Below are 21,415 nucleotides of genomic sequence, written 5' to 3' on the forward strand. Positions count from 1 at the left end.
CGTCGGGCGGGCGTGATTTGAAGAATCGACCAAAACTGCTCCTCTAAACCATCGCATCACCACTTGTAGGATATTTCTGAAACACCTGCACCTCTATTGTTGGAGTCAGGTAGATAGTCCTTCTTTCTCTCTCTTCTCAGAGATGCCTCATGCAGCTTGTTGATGTTGAAGATCCCCTCTCAGTCTTGGCTCTGCTGTGCGGCGGATGTTCTCCCCCTGCGTGTGGGCTACATACACTGAATCAAAACGACACGCAAGGAAGGAGAGAAGGGAAGGAGGGAGGGGTAGAGAAGGAGCCTTGTTGTTATTATATTTATATATTTTTTAAGAGTCAGGGAGCTCCTCACTTGGATGAGCAAAACGCACTCCGCCCTCTTCCGACCGCGGCAAACACCGAGCGGGCCTATAGAAGCCGGGGACAACCGCGTCAGGTTCCGAGCGCCCCCTCCAAGTCTTCCCGTCCGCCTCATAGGGCTCCGGGAGCGGCATCGATCCGCCTATGGCCGCCGCTTCTGTCAATCACCGAGCCGCGTTTGGTGGAGCGGAGAGAAGACGCTGTCCAGGGTGCTGAGGCAGACGGAGAGGTTTATCAGAGGAAAGCGCCTGATTTACACCAAATGCGACGATAAGAACCGCATATTACTCACAGAGTTGGTACTTACATTTACTCAGTTACTGTTTTGGAAAAATGAATTTTTACGCTGTACTACTTGAGTAACTTAATTATGAAGTATCGCTGTTCATACTCAGAGCTGGGCAGAGTACCCAAACATTGTCAACATACTTTTACTGAAGTAAAAAATAAAGAGTAGCAGTCCAAGAAATTACTTTTAGAGTAAAAATGTAGCTATTTGCTAAAAAGTGAGTAAATTGATCAAATTGTGAGTCATTTAATATTTAAATGTAAAATAGTAAACATTCTCCTAAAAGTATTTTTTTAATGAAAAAAGTAATCAAATAAACTTATTGAGTAAATGTAATTAGCTACTTTTAATTGTAAAAATTATTCACTGAATGAAAACGAGTTTGTTTTAACCAAAAATTCACCAGACACAAACACATACTTTCCATTTTTGTTCAAGTTTCATAAGTTTCATATTGAAAGAAATTGATTTTGATTTTTTTTTTTTTTGTCAAGATTAAGTCCAAACGAACTTGTCTTCCGGCTGTATATAATACACAATTCCACCAAATATAGTAATACAATACTAGGTAAATTATACAAAAAATTACATTAAATATGAACAAATAAACATATTGTCTGCGACACACTTGCTAGCACTGCCGCTTAGCTTCTACATACAGCTAATAATTCATGGAGAGAAACTAGTTTTTAAACATTAATTCAAAAGTAGAAAGAACTCCAGAAGATTATTTTTCCCCCGCTCATTACTTAGCATAGAATCAAATGTAAAATCAGAATGTCAGCTTATTGTTGCTATTACTTTAAAAGCTAACTTTAGCGCTACATAAGCTAGCTGCTAGCATAAAGTAGTAATTTGCCACTTCCTTGAACAATTTCAGTCACTGAACCGAAAGCAGACGTTCATTTTTTTTCTTTCTTACTGAGTTCTGCCTTTGATAAATTTCACAATTGAATTCATTATCAACAACTTTAATAATAAATGGAGGGATGGTCTGCTGTTAGTGAAAGCTAAGCATTAAAGTATTAAGCAAAGATTTGGTGTATAGTTTTTCATGAGGTGTTTAAATTTAATTTTTAAATGTAATTTATTACCCAAGATACAAGAAAAATTGACATGAAACATGTCTGCTGAATGAATCAGAGTTTGATAAAACAAGCTTTTCTCCTCATTGTCATTCTTTTTTGCTTCCTAGGTTCAGCTCTTAAATTTCATCCGTCTTCCTTTTCTCCTCGGGGTGTTTGGGTCTGTCACGTCACGCTGTGTGGACCAGAAGCATCTCGTCCAGCGGTGAGAGAAGACAGGCGTGACGGAGGGTGGCAGAGCCCACAGTCGACCCAAGAGCTGCGATGAAAGATGGAAGATATTGCAAGTCAGACCTGGAAGATCTCTTGGCTTTTGTTTACCAAACTACGTCAAGCTGCATCCCTGGTTTGTGTTTGATTTCATTGAGTACAGCTGTTTGGGCAGCTGCTTTGAGCCACCTGCATGACGGCTTTCATTGATTCGTACTGTCTGCTTCAGTCTTTGTGCTTCTAGCTGGACAGAACAAGATTTTTCACACAAAAAAAAGTCTCACCCTTAAAAATCGTCACCAGAATATTCAGGCATTTTCTCACTCTTTACGATGTTGTTGAACAACCGAGTCAAAAACTCTGCTGCCACCTCGTCTAAACACTTCCATATCCGGATACACTGATCCAAACAAACAATAATAATTAGCATTAAGAAAAATGATTTCAAACCAAATCATTGTCATAAATGGCAATTTCTGAAACTTTTTAACCAGTTTCAATAATAAACTCAACTTGACTGCATTCTTTGATAAATACGATCAATTAGATTGGATATATGCTTGGATTTAATTAACTTTTTTCTTGTAAAGTCCAATTACGTGTTATGAATTGGTGCAATACAAACACACTGGTTAACACTAAGTAGGAAACAAATACACATGTATTTAAGGTACAGTTACATTTTACAGATTTTTCCTTTTTAAAGAAATGTAATCTGCATTTCTGCATTTGCTCAGGTTATCTTTGCCTGGTATTAAAACCTGTTCAATCATTTTAAATCACTAAGGTCTGTGTGTGTTTAATGGTTCTCAGTGGTTCTGTGTTGGCCTTGTGATGGACTGCTGTTGGGTAAATCTGAAATAGTTGAAATAGTTAGCCTTTTTGATTTATTTTGCAAATACATAAACCTCAGAAACACAAAATGATGCAACAAAATCAAATGCTGTAACATTTATTTACAAAAATACTGGAAAATACATTATTAATCCCAGACAACAAATGAAAATAACTTATAATATATATACATTCAGTCATTTTGGTCCATAAAATTCTAAACCTTTGAGCCTAAAATGTTCCAACCATCCCTCCAGTGGTCACAATTTACTGGATTTTAAATCTTCCTCGGGCTTTTCGTCTTCATCTGAGCTGCATGTACCGGCTGTCAGGAATACCGGCATAAAAACAAGGCCATGAACCATCCCAATGAACATGACCAGGAAAAAAATCTTGAAGAAGGTCCTGAAGGTGTGAAACTCAGACAAGGACAACACAGACACCCCTAAAACTGTGGACAGGGCGCCTTGAATGATGGGGTAACCCAGACTGGACAGAGCGTCCACGGCCTTGTCTTCGGGACGGGGCTTCTCGCTGGAGACGAAGGCGTAGGACACGTGAGCGGAGAAGTCCACAGTGAATCCGATGCAGACGGTGAAGACGATCATGGATATGGAGTCCAGACTGACGTCCCACAGAGCCATGAACCCGTTGACCCCAACAGTGACTGAACCGATCGAACAAGTGACCAACAAGGAGCAGACCGGGTTGGGAATCAGCAGGAGCGAGACGACCAACATCACAGCCGTGATAACCCCGACGTTTTTAATGGTGCTCTTCACCACAACGTCGTACTGGTCAAAGTAGATGAACTCATGGTTGTAGACCAATAAAGACGCTGCCTGGCATCTGCCTACAGTAGATTTGAGGATTTTGAGCATTTTAATTTCCTCGCTGGCTTTGGTAATATTCACAGTCTGGATGAAAAACCGGGACGCATGGATGGCGTCTCCGGTCTGGTTCACATCTTGCTTAAAAAATGGATATAAGTCAAAAAACGGAGGCAGATTTGAGAGAAAAACATCCTTATCATCAAGGTTTAGATGTTTCTCTTGACCATAAGACAAGTAAGAGTCCAACCAGGATGTGTAGATGTCTCTATCGATGAAGTGGAGCTCCTTAAAATCCTCTATGCATGCCTGAAGTTGATATCTTTTATTCTTATCCCAGTATGCCAATTTCCCTTTTACAATGACCATGACAGATGGACCATAATCATAAAAATACTGCCTGTCTTTAATGTTGAATCTCGTAACATGAGAGTCATCAGCTGCCAGATCATAAAGTTCAATTCCCTGCTGAGTATGGAAACATCCAAACACGCTTGTGGCTAAATACGCCAGGTAAACAAAGGCTACCACGCCTTTAACCCACGGTTTCATCAAACATGGTCCGTAGTAATCCTTAAAGAAATTACTCGCTGGTTGTTTTTTCTCCGCTCCTGTGAGCTTATCGTAGCTTCCTCCCACGCAGCAGATGTTGTACATCTCCGTCTGGTTCGCTGACTTCTCTGATGGTACGGTCATGCAGGTTAGCCAGTGGCGGTTGCTAGCCTCCCGCCTGCCGTTTAAAGCCATGAAGGCGCCTAAGAAGGTGATGGTGTAGACGTAGCAGAATATGATGGAGGTGGCGGTGTACAGACAGAAGGACTGCACCGACGGGAAGTCGGACATGACGCCGATGAAGAACTTGGGGACGTCCGTCAAGGCGGTGATGGTGATGGACATCACCGCTTCTTTGTAGGTGTGACCCATCCGCTTCGGTACGGGGTCGTTCACGTGGCTGTGCTGCCAGTCGGACACCATGATGAACATGTTGTTCAGGCCAATTCCTAGGAAAAAGTAACATGCTTGTTTTAGCATCTGCTCAAATGATGTTGAATTAGAAAGATGTTGCTTTGTTTCCTCACCGAGTATTAAAAAAGGAGAGTTGGCCACAGTTATGACAAACGGCACTCCGATGTAAAGCAGCAAGCCGAAAGAGGAGACGACCGCCAGCCCAGAGGTTAAAACGCCAAATACAGCCACCAACATTTTGTTCCTGACGTGGTCCGATCTGCCAGGGAGGTTAAAATAATTATTTATTTAGTATTTTATTAAAGCCTCAGTACGTAATTTATATAAAGAATATGTTTTTTTTTACATATTTGTTCAAACTGTCATTATGTTGTGACAGTTTGTTATGAAACGCATAATCTGTGAAAACATTGATCTCCTTTCTGAGCTACTGCTGCTGTCTGGCTCTCCGGACCAAAAACAACCAATCAGAGCCAGGAGGAGGGTCTTAGCGCTGTCAATCATCCTTGTGTACTCCTAGATATGGCAATCGTCAAAAAACAACTTGCAGATACAGGAAATCTGTGTCTATGCTAGCTTCAGCTTAGCATAGCTAGCATGAGCGGTGATTGACAGCGCTAAGACCCGCCCCCTGACTCTGATTGGTTGTTTCTAATTAGCCCTGGGAGAAGGCAGAGGTATCTTTCTCATACTGTCACGACATCATGACAGTTTCAACAAATATGTAAAAAATTTAAATAAAAGTTAGAAATGCAGTTTTAACACTTACAAAAATATATTTTTAGAGATTTCTGGCTATCAAAACATTTCTGGTTAAATTTTTTTTACATTACTTCATGTGAAACTTCTGCAAGAATTCACAAATTAAATAATAAAAATCAATTATTTTTTTTACATATTTAGCAAAAATAAAACTTTTTGTCTTACATTTAAATTTTCTCCCTTGCACTTACACACAAACATTTATTAATAGCAACTCATCTCTGAGCCCATTAAGTCAGAAATTATGCAGTGTTTCCTGCGTGTGTCACTCTTTCATCGCTCAAACTGATAAATAACGGCTCTCCGTGTCCTGCGTTTGACTGCGTGGCAGCCGCTGATCACTCCTCACCTCAGGCAGGAAATCACAGAGAAGCTTATAGCACAGGCGTAAGTGATGAGGAATAAAGGGAATCCATCTTCGGTGTGGCTGTCGATCTCCTCCTGCTTGGATTTAGAGGTGTAGTAAGAGACCTGCAAAGCAGCACAGCAGAAAGAAAATCATGTTTCGCACAAATGTTGTGATTTGAGCTGCGCTGCAGTTTCAACATGGTTTGGATTGCAGGAGATGTTCAAAAACAAATTACAATTTATGTGGAAATATACATGAATGCCTCTTAGCAAGCAGTAAAAGTTAATGATCTCTCACAAAAAGCAAAAGCACAATTTACAAACTGTTAAAATACCTTCAATTTAAGTTGTTTTTATATTATCAATTTACATTTAAAGAGGTTATTCTCTATTTTTCTTCCTTGGACTTTGGCTGCTTTTTACTTATCGTGCAGTTAAAGCCAAAAGAAATCAGAACAGTGAAGAACTGAAACTAAAACAGAAAATTTTCTTCTGTTTCTTGTTTAATCTACACAAAAAATACCAAAGATATTTCAGTTTGGCATAAAGCGTCAACAATTTTCATTTCCAAACAAGCCAATGAGATTTTATTCTTTCACAATGAGCATTTTTAGGAGGTCTTGTCCCTTTAAATCCAAATAATGCCACTGGCCATGCCCCCCCACCCCCCAACTCAACATGTGCACTCACATGTGAAAATGGCTGCATGGATGTGCAATTATATATCCGTACGTCTTTGAAAAGCAGAAGCGGAGCCTTCTGCACGACCAACGAGAATGCAGAAAGTGGTTTCAACAACAAAATGATTGTCTTTTCCAGCAGCCATTGTACAGCACATACAGAGACAAAACCAGCTGATCAAATATGCTGGAACTCTGTGGGTGTTGCTAGGCAACAGGATGGGCTCAGTTGGGGTTTCTAGGTAACTCCGCAAGGCCTGCTGGATGTGTCTTATCAGGAGGTTGTTTTGAAACAGCTCATTTTCCAGACACCCAAAAACATTAAGTTATTCTCCCAAAAAAACTGTTGTTTTTTTGAGTGTTTGAACTGTTGTTAGAAGCAATTGAGACCCAAATGGAGGTAGAAAAATTTACAAAATGCTAATTTTGCATAATAGGTCCCCTTTATGTAATTTCCTAATTGTACAGATTTGGCAGTTGCACATTTTTCAGTTGTCGAGAAAAATGTGTTCAGTCATAGTTATAACTTGATTTGATAAAATGGCATTAATACATAGGATTAGATTGGTTTTGAAAGTTTTTTACCCAACAAAAAATTCTACAAATATTTTTAATTCATATATTAAACTAAAGTTTCTAATCCCATTTAAAACAAAAGTATGGATATGAAATTTTTTGACTAAACAAATGAAGTAGCACATACGTCAATGTGGTTCCTGTCCATCTCATCCGACAGCAGAGCTTTAAATTCTCTGAGCCATAACTTCGAGGCCTGGGCTGCACTTTCCTGGCTGTTTAAATAGTAGTAGAGCTTCACAGCTTGAGCCCTCTGGATGGTGCTGTTAGCATCTGTTACCACTCCACCAAGAGCAGAGCCCAGGAAGACTAAACCGGACCCGTGGTTGTGTTCTGGGTAGGTGACGCCGGTTTCATTGCCGCCGATGAGTTCCAGGACGATGTTTGAGAAGCACTTTCCATTGGCTTTGGCACACACCTGGCTGAATCCCAGCCGCCTTTTGTCCACAGAAATGTTCAGGATCTTCTCGTTCAGTCTGATGATGTCCTCAAAGGCTGGGCTTTCCAGAATATTGTTGCTGTTCTTTGAGACGGCAATGAGGGATGCAAAGTTCCCCTTGTCGTACAAACGGTTCTCAGAAAACATGGAGGTGTTGTACGGAAAGTTGTCCCTGACGAAAGCCCTCGTTGCCTTTGAGGGTCCTTTCTTGGGGGTAAACTGGCGCTCCAGGTCATTGTCCTCTCTGTCTTTGAGAAAAACAAACCCCCCACTAAGAGACGCTGTGATCAAGACAGGAATGACGAAGAAATACAGCGGATAGGAGCCAACTGTGGAGCCGAGCTTTTCGAAAAGGTTCGACAGAGGCCGAGAGAGGCAGTCTGTGCGTCTGCAGCCCATCTTTACTGCTGGAGGATTCGAACAGGAACGGACAGCCTTCCTTATAAAGACTGGAACAACCTTTCAAGAAAGTCGAAGTCAGGGAAAGTACTGCTGTTAATGAGGCTCCTTCCAGTAACACTGATAAGCAGCCACCTTAAAAAGATAAAAAAAAGTTGGGCAAGACAAAACCCAAGTCAAGTGAAATCAATTACGACATGTTGTCATTTACTTATATCACCTTTATTACCGTAAACGGGAGACATGTAGAGGAGTGGTCTTTGTAAATTACAATGAAATTGTTGCACCTTTGAGATGTAAAACCGGCTATTAAAGGTGATAAATCACTAAAAGAAAGCTGTAAAAGAATCCTGTTCAATGGATTTACTGTGCTGGAGTTTAAAGGTTAACCACTTTTAAAGTAGACAGATTTAACAACCGGATACTTAAGTTTTTATTTCTCGTCATGTGTCGCATGACCCAGACTTTATAGGAGTTAAGAAATGTGCAACGTCTCGGAAATTTGTGCCATAACGATTGTTGACGTCAAGATCCGACGTTTGGGTGAGAATAAAGCCGTTTATGACAGATTTTTACAGCAGGATTAAAAGCTTCACATGCAGGAGTTTCAGTTATTTCTTCATATTTAGTCCATGTCTCCAAAATATCACCATTTTCCCCAAGTCACTTTAGTTATTCGTCTGGTGAGTGTATTTCTATTTTCTATTGATTTTACAAAAATACATCAATAATTATGATGCATTTCCTCATTTTTTCCATCATGTGAACTCAAACTACATATAAAGTACCAACCCCATACAGACAAAACCTAAATTATTTTCTGTAAGTTTTGCCTTTTGTTTATTTGCACTGAAGCATTTGTGTACATCCAGTAAATATAATTATAAAGAATAAGGTTCTGGTAATATTATAGAGGGTACTTCCTTCACAGAATCAAGTTAGAACCAAATAAAAGGAAACTTCAACTTCTAGAAATGTGAAAAGACAAAACCCAAAACCAAACCTTGTCCACAAAAATGTATATATTTTATACGCATTACTGGAAAACAGACAAATGTGTGATGGGTGCATTCCAAACATAACACCACTGACATTTTTATCAACAACATTATCAACAATAACTTTGTTGATAATGCTTACAAAGTCTTATTCTGGATCTCCATAGTAACAAACGTAGACCATCTTACATAAATCGAAGTAGACACCTGTAGGTTTATAATGTAGTAATTCTGACTTCTACGTTGGAAAAATCAACCGAAACACTCCCTGAAGTCGGACTTCCCGCTCAAAAAGCCGGAGAATCTTTAACAAGCCAACTTTGAGATCCAATATGGCCGCTCCTTGCATCAGCAATAGTTAGCTGTGTGAATATGTTGTGACAGTTTGGTATGAGACGGATAATCTGTGAAAAAAACGAGCTCAACTACTTTCTCCGGGTGCTAACAAGAAATTACCAATCAGCGTTGTCAGTCACCACTCCGTGTGGTGCTGCCCATTCCTCCCTCAAGTTTCCTCCTTTGCTCTCTGCCATGCTGCAGCTAGCACAGCCAGTCATGAATGCTAATGCTAGTTAGCATAGCCACTGATGTCAGCAGAAAAACTATTTTTCTCCAGCTAGCACAGCCTGTCATGAATGCTAATGCTAGTTAGCATAGCCACCGATGTCGGTGGATAAACTGTTTTTGTCCAAAGGTAAGTTGTATCTCGGCCATTAGTACATTTAGCAGCAAGTACATAAGGTTGATTGAGAGCACCAAGACCCTGCACGCAGCTGACTGTAGCTTTAAATTGATGTTCGTAAGAAGCACTACGAACAATGGCTACATTAAAGGGTAAACCCAACTGTAATTGCCCGTTTTGTGTAAAACATTAAATATTTTCAACCTGACAAGGCATTTCCTGTTCCAGAAAAGGCAAAAAGCTACCCTGAGGAGTCTCTTTAAACCTTACCATCTGCTTTCTTCAACCAAGTTAATTACTTTTGAAGGTCTAACTCAATCAAGAATGAACCAAAAATTAAAACGGAAAACACAAACAAAAGAGGAAACAGAATAAACTTCACCAAAATGATCCAACTGACTTAGAGAATATAGATACAAAGTCATGCTGAACACCAATCTCTGATCTCCAATATCTACCAAGGAACATTGAGTTTTAATTTCCCCAACACATTCAGGTTTGCTGTGTCTCCTCCCATGTCGCTGTGCCAAATAAACCATCATCATAAGGTGCACAAACTATTTTATATGGAAAGCAACCCAAAGGACTCCCGGTTGTGCTAATCTAAACAGCAGAATTGAGTTATGATAAAGTATTATAAATGTTATTTTTAAGATTTTAACATCAGATTTGGGGTGGGAATCAGAGTCATAACTAGGCTTGCCGTTATTTAACGCCTGTCAATCAGCTGTCATTCTCAGCCGAGGCGACACTCGTGTCTTATTTCACACAGATCTATCAAGGTCATTTAGTTTATTATTCTATGACTGATGGATGCATTCCAGCTATTTTATCACAGGGAGAAAATCTGACAGATAGTATCCAGAAGCTTGATGAAGACATTCTGTTAATGTATTTTCTTTTAACATCCTTCAGTTATTCTGCTCACCTTTAATTGAGTCATTGTCTTTCACTATGTAAGGTCTAATTAAAGATACTTACTAATAAACTGGCACTTTTGGTGTTGCTCAGCCATGTGTTTGCATCAATATGTAAATGAGTTCAATCCCAACACCAACAGTTATCATTTCAGGTTAAGCGCTCCTTCTGACACCTTCCTCACCCCCTCCTGTTTCTTTTTTCCTACCTTTAAGAGACATGCTAGGTGTAAATTAGTGTTGAGGCTAGTTGGCTGCAAAAGAGAACAGGATGTTGAGAATTACTGGATGATACTTCTATGTCTGTAAAGTATTTTAATACTTGATATCTTTGTGTCTCATCCATCTATCTATATCTATTCATTTGTCTAGCTAAGAAGCTAGATAGCTGTTAGCTTGACAGATATTTGCTAAACTAACTACCTAGGTAATCTGGTTAGCTAACTATCTATCAACCTAAACAGTTGCCTTTTTATTCTCTATCTGTCTAAAATTAGTTTGGCTTACAACCTAATCATTTGTTTAGCTATCTAGATAGATGATCATGTGCTAAGTTTAGTTGCTACCTAGCTAGCAAGCTAGCCATTTCTTTAGGTAATGATCTAGCTACTTAACATTTAAGCTAAGAATCTATGTGGCAAGTAAGCTAATTTTGGAGTTCTTGTTTTAAGCTAGCTAGCTAGGTAATTAACTGGTTAGAGCTACCAACCTATTCAGTTGCTTGTTCACTGTCTACCTAGGTGAAATTTGTTTGGCTGACTAGCATTTTTAGAATCTAAATGCCAGTCTAGACAGACGAGTTATCTATCATTTAGCTATGAAGCTACTAAACCTGCAAGCTAGCTAGTTATTTGCTTAGCTAATGTAGCTACTCAAAAGTTTAGTTCAGGATCATTTTTTCTTTTTTTGTCCTGTATTCATTTTTTTAAGGAAATACTTGATATGTTTTAAATCAATCAACATGGAGAGGTACAATGTAGCTGTGTAGCTTGTGCTGCGTTCAATTTACTCCGACTACCCAGTTAGGATGTCGAGATGGCCACTCACAACTTTAGTAGTCTGTTACTCTTATTACTAATATTAATTCTTTAAGGGTTTTTTTCCACATTCAGTCACTCAGACCAGTGAGTTTTGTAGTGTGAATCTCTACGATTATCCTAGTTAATGGTGTTAGTCAGTTTAGGTATCGATAGTGGAAGGATGGACTGTTATCGGGTCGAACCATAACCCGCCGGGTTTTCAACAGGTTAATTTCCTCCTCTCTCTTTCCCTTTTCCTTCCCCTGTGAAAAAGCAGCTTCCATTATGCCCAAAGTTCACATTAAGAAGACGGGGAAAGGCTGGTACCTGCAATTATCCCTGCTCAGCCAGCCGTGGGTCACTAGATGCTGAGCAACAGCTGGCTCGCTCTTCACCATCACCACTCACACGTGCATACACACTCATGCACCTGTGCACTCCCACCCTCCTCTTCCTCCAGACTATTAACTACCGATTCCTCACACTCACCTGCCAAGAGGCTTGATTAATAAGGGCAATGTTCACGGTGAAGCAAACAGCAGATACATAGTGGAGATGAGGGGAAGCAAGTGCTAAGACCGGCTACAAGGAGGGCTACAATGTGTGACCATGTACTATGTAATATATTCATCTGTAGCCAAAGCACGGAAGAATGAATACTCACAAGGGTAGGAATTATATGTTATTTAAACTTTAGCAGTAAGGAAAATAGAACAGAGAAAAATCTTGTTTTTCTCACTGCACCGACTTAAAAAGGCAGCTTTCCAGTTCACAGGTCATGCTAGCAAAGAGATTTACCAAATATGGCTCGGCTTTCCATCTATTCACACAACCACAACCACAGTCCAGCAGATGCATGAAACTTCAAGATTCCCTACTGAAAGCTACTGTCATCAAATAATACAGGCTCATTGGCTTTAGACCAGTTTTGTGTTAAAGCTGCAGTATGTATGTTTTTTTAAATATTTGTTAAACTGTCACCATTTCATGACAGTTTATGGGACAAATAATCTCCTCCACATCCTGCCTAAGCTAGTAGAAAAACTACGCCGCTCCAGACCAAAAATAGCCAATCAGAGCCAGGAGGCGGGTCTTATCGCTGTCAATCACACTCCTGTATTTGATTCTAAATGTTCCAATGGTGGAGAACCGACTTATAGTTACAGGAAAATTGTTTATCTGTCATAATCAGTCGACATGCTAACTAGCTTTAGCATTCACAACAGGCTATACCAGGTGATTTACAGCGCTAAGCCCCGCCCCCAGGCTCTGATAGTTTTAAATTAGCACTCGGAGAAGGCAGAGAAGCTTGATTTTTTTATTTTTGCAAGTCCTGACATGGTCACAGTTTCAAATCTGTGAAAATATATTTTTAATAAAAGTTACACACTGACAGTCATTACTTGAATTTTTTAATCTATTTAAATGAATGGCAGCCAAATACGAACACAAAACCAGTTTTGATCAAAATGACCTCAGCTGTGTTTTAATCTCTACCAGTTCGGCCAAGATGAGAGCTCAAACATCAGACAACAAAACGTTTGTGATTCAGGTGCCATTTGCTAAAAGACAATTAACCAACAATGTGTAAAAATTAAAACATTTTACTCTTATGACGTTCATTCCAATCGTCAAACTTCGTGTTGTGTATCAATTCCATTTGGTTTAAATAAATCACTAAAAGCATCAAATCAATGAGATTCATGGCCATGATGATGTAAAACATTAAGGTAAAATTTTAAGTTTGATGGCTGTTGCAGAAACCAGCTGCTGGTCTCCATTGGTTCTGATCAGGTTTGAAATTTCCAGAAGGAATTTTATTGGTTGCAAAATTCCTGCAGACCTTCGCACTGAACAAAAATTAAGCAACAGTTTTCCTGGAAATGACATAAGCTTCTCAAGAAAGGCAAAACATTTTTTACACGTTTCTTCTAAGAACTAAGAGCTGGACCCAACCAAATTTCCAGAAAAACCCAATTTGCCCCAGCAGGTATAGAAATTCAAAGTCAAATCTACGTCCAAATTGTCAAATGATTCATTTGTGACTTTCAAGGAATGTTTTAAAGGCGGTGAAACTTTAAAACATCAATAAAAAACCCATAAAAATGGCTACAATGGAACTGTTTGTTTTTTGGTGCTATAACATCATGTCCTGTTACAACATTTTATTTTATTGGCATTATAAGACACCTTCCCTGTCAGTGAAGAAAAAATTCAATGTTCCAGAAATGCTTAACTGTTCTTAACATTTTTATTGAGATGACAGACATACCAATAAAGATAAATGGTTTGAGAGCACAATAATTACATAATCTCAGCAAGTTTTATAAACAATGACTGAGTCCAGAAATTTATTTCATTGACACAGAATTATAATTACAGATTTAAATATACATAAAGTCCCAGGAATATTTAGTTTGACAGTCCACAAATATAAAAATCATTGCAGCTTCAGAAAACATCTAAATTTCCACATAATTTTCAAAACCTTCAATCTGCTCTTCTTTAAAAACAATATTTAAGACTTTGACGCAAAATGGCGGCTTTATTAAGTGTGCTGACGTCACTCTGACCTATGGAAATAAGTGAATAATCCTTTGAAGAATCTTCCGCCAGGCTGATGAAACGCTGGGAGAAACCTTGACTTGTCTATATCACCATCTCTACACAGGAACATTCTGTGTTTATATTTCTAAGCGATCTTTGGGCTGCTCCGGGTCCAATCCTCACCTAGGACCCGTTTGCCCCGGCAGACCCGACCCAAATCACTGGGACACTCAAACCCCACGGTGGCAGCCCACGGAGAGGAATACACAAAGTCAGAAACAGTTCCCTGAACTGACCTGGAGAGGCCAGAAGGTGGCGCTCTGGTGTCTCTAACTTTTTGTTTTCTCAGTTATTTTTCTTTCCGTAGGTTCTACACTTGGTCTGGCGTCCTGATTGGCTGTGGTTCCTTCCTGGAGGAGCCATCAGCTGACATGATGCTGCCACCACCTGATTGTCATCCGTCTCCTCTCCTGCTGTTAACTTTTCACTTCCATGAACATGGAAAGTTCTCCTGGTCAGCTGACCCGTTGTTGTGTCTCCGCTCCGTCGTCTCTCAGCTCCAGTCGGTCGTGGCAGATAGCTGCCGGTACTGAGCCCGGTTCTGGTTCTGAACCCACAAACTGGTAGAGGGGAGTTCTTCCTCTCCACTATCATAACATGCATGTTCTGTATGAGGGACTGCTGTAAAGTCAATGACTCGACACAAGCGATTTGCCGCTGCCCCCTGCTGGTCAGGAGGACTGAATGCAAAAAGTAATGACTCCACATAATCTGGTGGGTTTTGTTTGGTACAAACTTTATAAACTATTTCATAATTAACTGAACCCAATGAATTGATCATTTGGATCAACAGCAATCTGACTAAGTTGAAATGACTTTTTGTAAAATGCCTCGACAACATTGTTGTGAATTAACATTATACTTACAAGCTTTGAACGTTTATACTTTTGGGGTTTTGAACTTTCTTATATTAGTTGTTGGGGTTTTTGTTTGGTTTTGTATGTTGTTCATTGATGGGGCTCATTTGTTAAGTTTGAAAGTTTAATTTCATATATTGCCAATTCACAACCTTAAAGTGATTTTAGTTCAATCACATGTAGTCCAGTTGTTGGTACAATAAGCTCAGCTGCTTATTAAAGTAGTTTATAAAGAAGTAAATAAACTTTATTTACTGGTCAGAATCCAGAACTGTGCAGATCATTACCAACTTTATCTCTACAGAAACATTGATGCTCAGCCTTCAGAGAAACCACCAGTCAGATCCACTTTCCTGTCAAAAAGTCATAGTTTCAACCATATTTATCATCTTTCAAGTCCCTTACTTAACTATGATCCATTTACTTAAAAGAAAGTTGTAAAATTACAAAATAGAAACAGAATTTTCCTCCACTTTTCAATTTTCTGTTTTGAAAAAAAAAATCAACTTAAAATCGCAGTAAAGCTGAACTGCATAAAGCAACACGTTGTGTTTTATTATACAAGACAACAGCTCAGTGTGGCGACTTCCTGTCAGCTGGACTGTTGCATAATGTCATCTGTTAGCATAGCAGTTGCTCAATTCACTGAACAATACAGAAGCAAGCAAAGAGCTTATTATATTTTTATACCATCATAAACCACAGAGTGTTAAAATGTACATTTCTGTGTGTAACTGATGTCATATTTTCTACATGACACTAAAACAATATGGTTGGGTTTAATTCTCTCTCATGCGCTGTCCTTTAGTGTAAGACAGTTCAGGACGCCCCCTTGTGGATGTAAATAATCCTTCACTTCTTTCAGAGCCTGAGATTTATTGCTGCTGTGTTTTTCAGAGAAAAGCAACACATGGGACACATTTAAACCCATTACATTACATCTGTCATGCAACAGAAACGTGTTTTCTGATTGCTGGTTAAGCAGCGGATAAACGGTTTTCCTGTAACGGTAAGTTGTTCCTCTGCCCTTTAGCACATTTAGCAACATATTCACAAGCTTGACTGACAGCGCTAAGCCCCTCCTCCTGGCTCTGACTGGTTGTTTTTGGTCAGGAGAGAAGCAGTTCTTCAGACTACATTCGTAGCTCAGGGAGGAGGTTGAAGAGTTAAACCTTTTCACAGATTATCTATCAATCAATCAAATTTTATTTGTATAGCACATTTCAGCAGCAAGGCATTTCAAAGTGCTTTACATAATTAAAATAAAAACAGCATGTGACAGTGAATAAACAGTTAGAAAGACAAAGAGAATTTAAAAAAAGAAAAAATATTAAAAAAGAAAACCCGCAACCTTGCAGGACTTCAGTTAACCGTCTCACCTCAGAGTTTTAGTTAAAACGCATTGATTCGTTTAACTGGGACGTTTTCCGGGGGGGCTTCACATAGACAGTGTGAAAGAGAAATAAAAATAAGTTAGTAAATAGATGAAAAGAAAAGGTTAAAACATTAAAAACATCGAAGACATCAAAACCCGCACTCTAGCCCCAATTTAGCCATAAGAAACTCTAAACAGGTGGGATTATCCATCTCATATTAAACTGTCAGGACATGGTGACAGTTTTAACAAACGTGGAACAAACACATTCTTTATCAAAGTTACACACTGCAGCTTTAAGGTGAAGCTGGGAGTATCTATGCCACTTTGAGGAAGGAGTCCTGTATCATGCTCTCCACCTCCTCCACCAGAACGCTGTAATCTGCCTGAAGAGCTCTGCGCTCGCTCCCCCCCCTCTGCCTCAGGCGGCTCATCATCTCTCCGTGTGCTGCCGGTTCGGACGCGGCCGCTCCCAGCTGCTCCAGCTGCTCCACTGGATCCGGAGGAACATTCTGGATCCGAAGAGCTTTGAACACGGCGGGAGCAAACTTCCCGTAGTGCGCAGTGGAGCAGAGCACGGTGGGGCACGATCCATCCTGCAGCCGGTCGGCCACCACTTTCGCCACGGCGGTGTGCGTATCCATCAGGTATCCCGTCTGAGAGTGGAGCTCCTGGACGGCGGCCAAGCAGTCCTCCTCAGAGCACCAGCCGGCCTGCACCTCCTGCTGCATCCTGCCAAGGAGATACTCAGGAAGCTGGAAGCGTTCCTGCGTGTGTAAGTGAGTGAAGACGTCGTCGACCAGGCGGCTGTTTCTGCCTGAGACGTGGTGGATGAACCTCTCCAGGTTGGAGGACTTCAGGATGTCTATGGCGGGGGAGTGGGAGAGCAGCAGGGGGCGACCCTGGAGGTCGTACCGGCCTGTGGAGAGGAAGTCCGACACGACTCGGTTGTGGTTGGACGCACAGATGACTTTTCTTATTGGGATGCCCATTTGCTTGGCGTACAACGCTGACATGGCATTACCAAAGTTCCCAGTAGGAATACAAACATCCAGAGGATCTCCAAAGTTAATCACACCGTCTCTGCACAGATCCAAATAGCTAGAAGAGTGATAAACAACCTGGAAGAGGAAAACAAACCATTAGTGTCAAAGCTTTTTCTCATAGTGGACCAAAATATCACTTTTAAACACTGAAATCACCCAAAATGTTGTGATTTTTTTTCTACCTACTCAACAAAAACTAATCATGAACTATTTTAAAGGGGCAGTGTCATGTATTTTCCAATCACATTGTGTCATTTTCTATAAGAATTAAGCAACTATGTTAAGTTAATATAAAAATGATAAATATATATAAAATATGACTGAGGGGAAATTTGACTTCATAATTTAAAGAAATTGGGTCTCTGTCTCTTTAAGAAACTCCTGTTATTTCTGAATGCTGCCTTCAGGAAACCATCACAATATTGCAGGGATTCTGGTACTGAAAATAAAGATACTTTGGCAGACTGCTACTTCAGCTAACAGTTACTGAAAATAAAGTAGCTGTTAACCTGCTAATCAGGCTTTCTGCAAAATACTTAGACAGTTAGCTTAAGTAAACTAGCTGCTACTAAAAATAAAGATACGTGGCTGAATGCTAATTTCGACTAGCTTTAGGGACTTAGGCTACTTACTAGCATAGGGCATTGTTGTTCTGTTTATTGTTATAGAAGAAAAAATACCATGATGATTATATAAGCGAATTGATGATGTTATAACAATAGTAGTCTTAACTGCTACTACTTTCTGGAGTTTAATGTACTTATGCTAATTGCTACTGAGGCAAATGCTACAATTAAAAGAGATTTAGGCTATTTGCTACTTACACTAAATGCTAACAGAACTAAAGCTACTCAGGCTAGTACTGCTAGAAGTATATGTACTTTGGCTGACTGCTACTGATCGATGTAGCGGAGTATGTTTTGCTTTTCCATACTCAACCCAACCATGAAAATAACAGAACCAAATTCAAGACTTTTCCAAACCGCCCAGGATCTTTGAGTCGTATTTGAGCTTTTGGAGAAAGTTAACCTACCTGAGGTAATAGCCGTGCCCAGTTGATGGAGTTGGCGGTGCTGAGGACGGTGCCGTACTCCACAGCGAGATGCCCGGTCAGCCCCGACTCGCCAAACATCCTCTTGATGCTCTTCTGACAGAAGTCAAAGTCTGACAGGACGCTAGCTGCTCTGGCGTTCCCTTCCCTGAAGCTTGTCATCTGCAGCTTCTGGACCTCACTCACTCCTTCCTCTGGGAAAAACACCAACACGCCCGTTCGGTGTCTGTCGGCGCCGCTCAGTCGGCTGAAGCCGCTCAGGACGGCGCTGCCTGTGTCCCCGGACGTGGCGACCAGGATGAGGAAGTTGCACATTGGTGGGAGGCAGTGGGCGAAGAGTTGGGGCATCAGCTGCAAGGCGAGGTCTTTAAACGAGGCGGTTGGACCGTGGAAAAGCTCTTGGATGTATTGATTTTTAACAAGATGCTTCACAGGAGCAACTCTGTCACTGGAAAAATTGTCTCCATATGCTTTAAATACCATACTCCTGAGGTCCAGAGGAGAGACGTCCAGTGGGTGGATGCACTTTTCCAGCAACACCAAAGCTCTCTCTGGGTATGACATAGAAATTAATCTGAGCCATTCGCCTTTAGGAACGTCTGGAAAGCCTTTCTTGGGAACATAAAGACCTCCATCTGCAGCCAGGCCCTCTATAACCACATCACTGAAATACGTTTTTCGATCGGGTGATTCTGAGGCGCCACTCCGGGTTGAAACATAAGTCTCCTCATCGTGTTCCAGATATCTCTCCACTGCCTTCAAAACCTTCTCTGCCACTTCCTCCACTGTGTCTCGCATCCCACAAAACACCCTCACGTCCAGCCATTTCTCGTAGAACTGCTTCCTGTACAGTAAAATGTCTCTCATGGAGGACACCCCGTCTTCTTGCCCAACTATCCGGTTAACCTTCATCCTGCCGAGTCTCTCCAGGACGTCCCGGCTGTCCACGTCCAGGTAAACCACGACCCCGTTCTGCTTCAAGTGCTGCATAGCTTCACCATGAAGGGGATTGGAGCCTGTCAGGGAAACGATGCACCCAGATGCAGAGAAATTGCTCAAAGTCCGGCCTTCCTCCTCCAGGAAACGTCTTCCACCGAGCTCTGCTAGCTTGGCTGCAACCGGCATCTTCCACGCTGGCTCTAAGACATCGTCATCGACGTCTACGGCGGGCAGGCCCAGTTTGTTAGCCACAATTTTCCCAACTGTTGTCTTCCCTGCTCCGGGTAGACCCATCAGCAGAATGTTTTTGCCCCCTAGAGGGGCGGATTTTGTGGAAAACCATGACTTCGATGTGGAAAGTTGGCATCTTGCGGTCCTTGAGAAAATCTGAATGGCGCTGAGTAATCCCATTCAGGAAAGAAGACGGAGCAGCTGCTTGTCCCTCTGCAAAGGAAACATGTTGGCTAATTATGACACAGATCAGAAGGGAAATGAAAATACAAGAACATGCATGCAGACGCAACACAAATATCTGCATTAATATGCAAATATTAATGATCAACCATCAAACAGACGAATGAGATTCTGTGCAAAAACGGGACTTTTTTTTCTTATTAAAGGTTCTTATTCTTGAACAGGTTATCGTCTTTAGTTGATGCAGAACATTTTTTGTACCAAATTATTCTTTCATAATGAGATTTTAATCTGCTCCGTTCGGTCTACTTTGGGTCTCTTGTTACTTTAAATCCAAACAAGTTGCTGCTGGCCACAACCCAAACTCAACTTTTACACTCTCACATGAAAATGGCTGCAAACAGATTATACAACCGCACATCTTTGAAAAGCAGAAGTGGAGCCTCCTGCACAACCAACATGGATGCAGCAAGTGGTTTCTAGATGGCAAGTCAGCAACAAAACGCTTGTCTTTTCCAGCAGCCATTGTACAACGCGTAAAGAGCGATAAAACTAGCTGACCAAAGTGCTAGAGCTCAGCTTGAGTTGCTAGGTGACGGGGCTGGGCTATGCTGGGGTTGCTAGGTAACTTGCAGTGCTCATGGAAAGTATTTAACAACCTGGAGGTTGTTTCTTGTTTCTTTTTTGTTTGTTTGGGGGTTTTTTTTTACCTCCTTGGCTGTTTTTAGAAGCAATTGAGACCCAAATGGAAGTTTAAAAATGTGCAAAATGTGAATTTTGAATAAGTTCCATTTGAATGGAAGGCATAAGAAAGGGCCTTAGAGGAGCAACCCTTGCCTTGTATCTTTACAAATAGTTTGATGTCCATCTTGTGGATGACTGGTAGCTGTTGCCCCAAGCTAAGCATGTGAAATGGAGAAATTAGATTAAAAAAAAAAACAAAAACAGGGCGTTACATCTTAGACTGACTTTAAAGGTCTCAGTTAGCATGATAAATGTTGAGGAAAGTACAATTAAAAAAACCTTTGGGAATGGTATCTAAAAAAACTAACATAAAAGCTGAAAATGAATTACTTTTTGTTCATATGATCCAGGTTATCGAACAGTTAATCCATAAACACAGTTTTAAAAATATATATTATCCAATAAGGATACTTTTTCAGTCTGATGTGAAATAGGTGTACTTAATAAATGCGTTCGGAAGAAGTAAAAAATCCCGGCCATGTATTTGGATAAATAAAAAAGTATATTGTGCATAAGAAGCACCGCATTTTTCTAATCAGTCTTTTATAATATCGCGTTAAATGGTTTGTCTACAATAATAGAAGAAAACTGTAGGTTTGAGAGGCTTCCTGCTCAGATAACTGACTGAAGTGGACTTCAGACTACATTATCAAAAGGTTATCAATGTTGTTTTAAACTGTTTCAATAGCCTCCATAAATTATACACCTTCTAAGAAAAACACTCACGTAAAACTGTGTTTTTCGCACTTTTGCCGAGATAATGATTTATTTACGAAACTGTCTGTATTTTCTCACCGTTGTCAGTGTTCCTCTGTGAGCTACGGCCAGCCCATAGGGACAAAATTACTCCAAATCTCCTTGGATCTTTATAAAATCTGTATTATATTAAATCCTTCCCAAATCGTTTGAAATGTTTGGTCAAACTACAGGTAAATCGTATAAATTTTGAAGGTTTAAAAGAATAAGACAGCAGTTTCGGAAAAACTTAAGCAT

General features: G+C 40.4%; 2 protein-coding genes and 1 long non-coding RNA gene across 4 annotated transcripts; 1 reads left to right on the plus strand and 2 right to left on the minus strand.

The window, feature by feature from the left end:
- The first annotated feature begins 339 nt into the window (after positions 1 to 339).
- On the plus strand, positions 340 to 14,517 carry LOC145549349 (uncharacterized). 2 transcript variants are annotated; one of them, XR_014085285.1, is made up of 3 exons: positions 340 to 654; positions 1,840 to 2,075; positions 14,304 to 14,517. It is a non-coding gene; the product is annotated as an uncharacterized LOC145549349 (long non-coding RNA). The 2 variants fall into 2 exon arrangements; XR_014085284.1 differs by lacking the exon at positions 14,304 to 14,517 and having other exon boundaries at positions 1,840 to 2,721.
- Positions 2,878 to 8,766, minus strand: ptchd3a (patched domain containing 3a). Its single transcript, XM_008396495.3, has 4 exons — positions 7,063 to 8,766; positions 5,681 to 5,802; positions 4,683 to 4,828; positions 2,878 to 4,604 (listed from the first exon to the last, which is right to left on the minus strand). The coding sequence occupies exons 1-4, from the start codon at positions 7,771 to 7,773 to the stop codon at positions 3,034 to 3,036; spliced, it is 2,550 nt and encodes an 849-aa protein (XP_008394717.2). The 5' UTR covers positions 7,774 to 8,766; the 3' UTR covers positions 2,878 to 3,033.
- Positions 14,518 to 15,387: 870 nt separating the features above from the next.
- On the minus strand, positions 15,388 to 21,345 carry thnsl1 (threonine synthase like 1). Its single transcript, XM_008396491.3, has 3 exons — positions 21,218 to 21,345; positions 18,308 to 19,708; positions 15,388 to 17,349 (listed from the first exon to the last, which is right to left on the minus strand). The coding sequence occupies exons 2-3, from the start codon at positions 19,673 to 19,675 to the stop codon at positions 16,546 to 16,548; spliced, it is 2,172 nt and encodes a 723-aa protein (XP_008394713.1). The 5' UTR covers positions 19,676 to 19,708; positions 21,218 to 21,345; the 3' UTR covers positions 15,388 to 16,545.
- Positions 21,346 to 21,415: the final 70 nt, after the last annotated feature.

The sequence above is a fragment of the Poecilia reticulata genome, chromosome 20 (genome assembly GCF_904066995.2).
Source record: "Poecilia reticulata chromosome 20, P_reticulata-male-v2, whole genome shotgun sequence".
Taxonomy (NCBI): domain Eukaryota; kingdom Metazoa; phylum Chordata; class Actinopteri; order Cyprinodontiformes; family Poeciliidae; genus Poecilia; species Poecilia reticulata.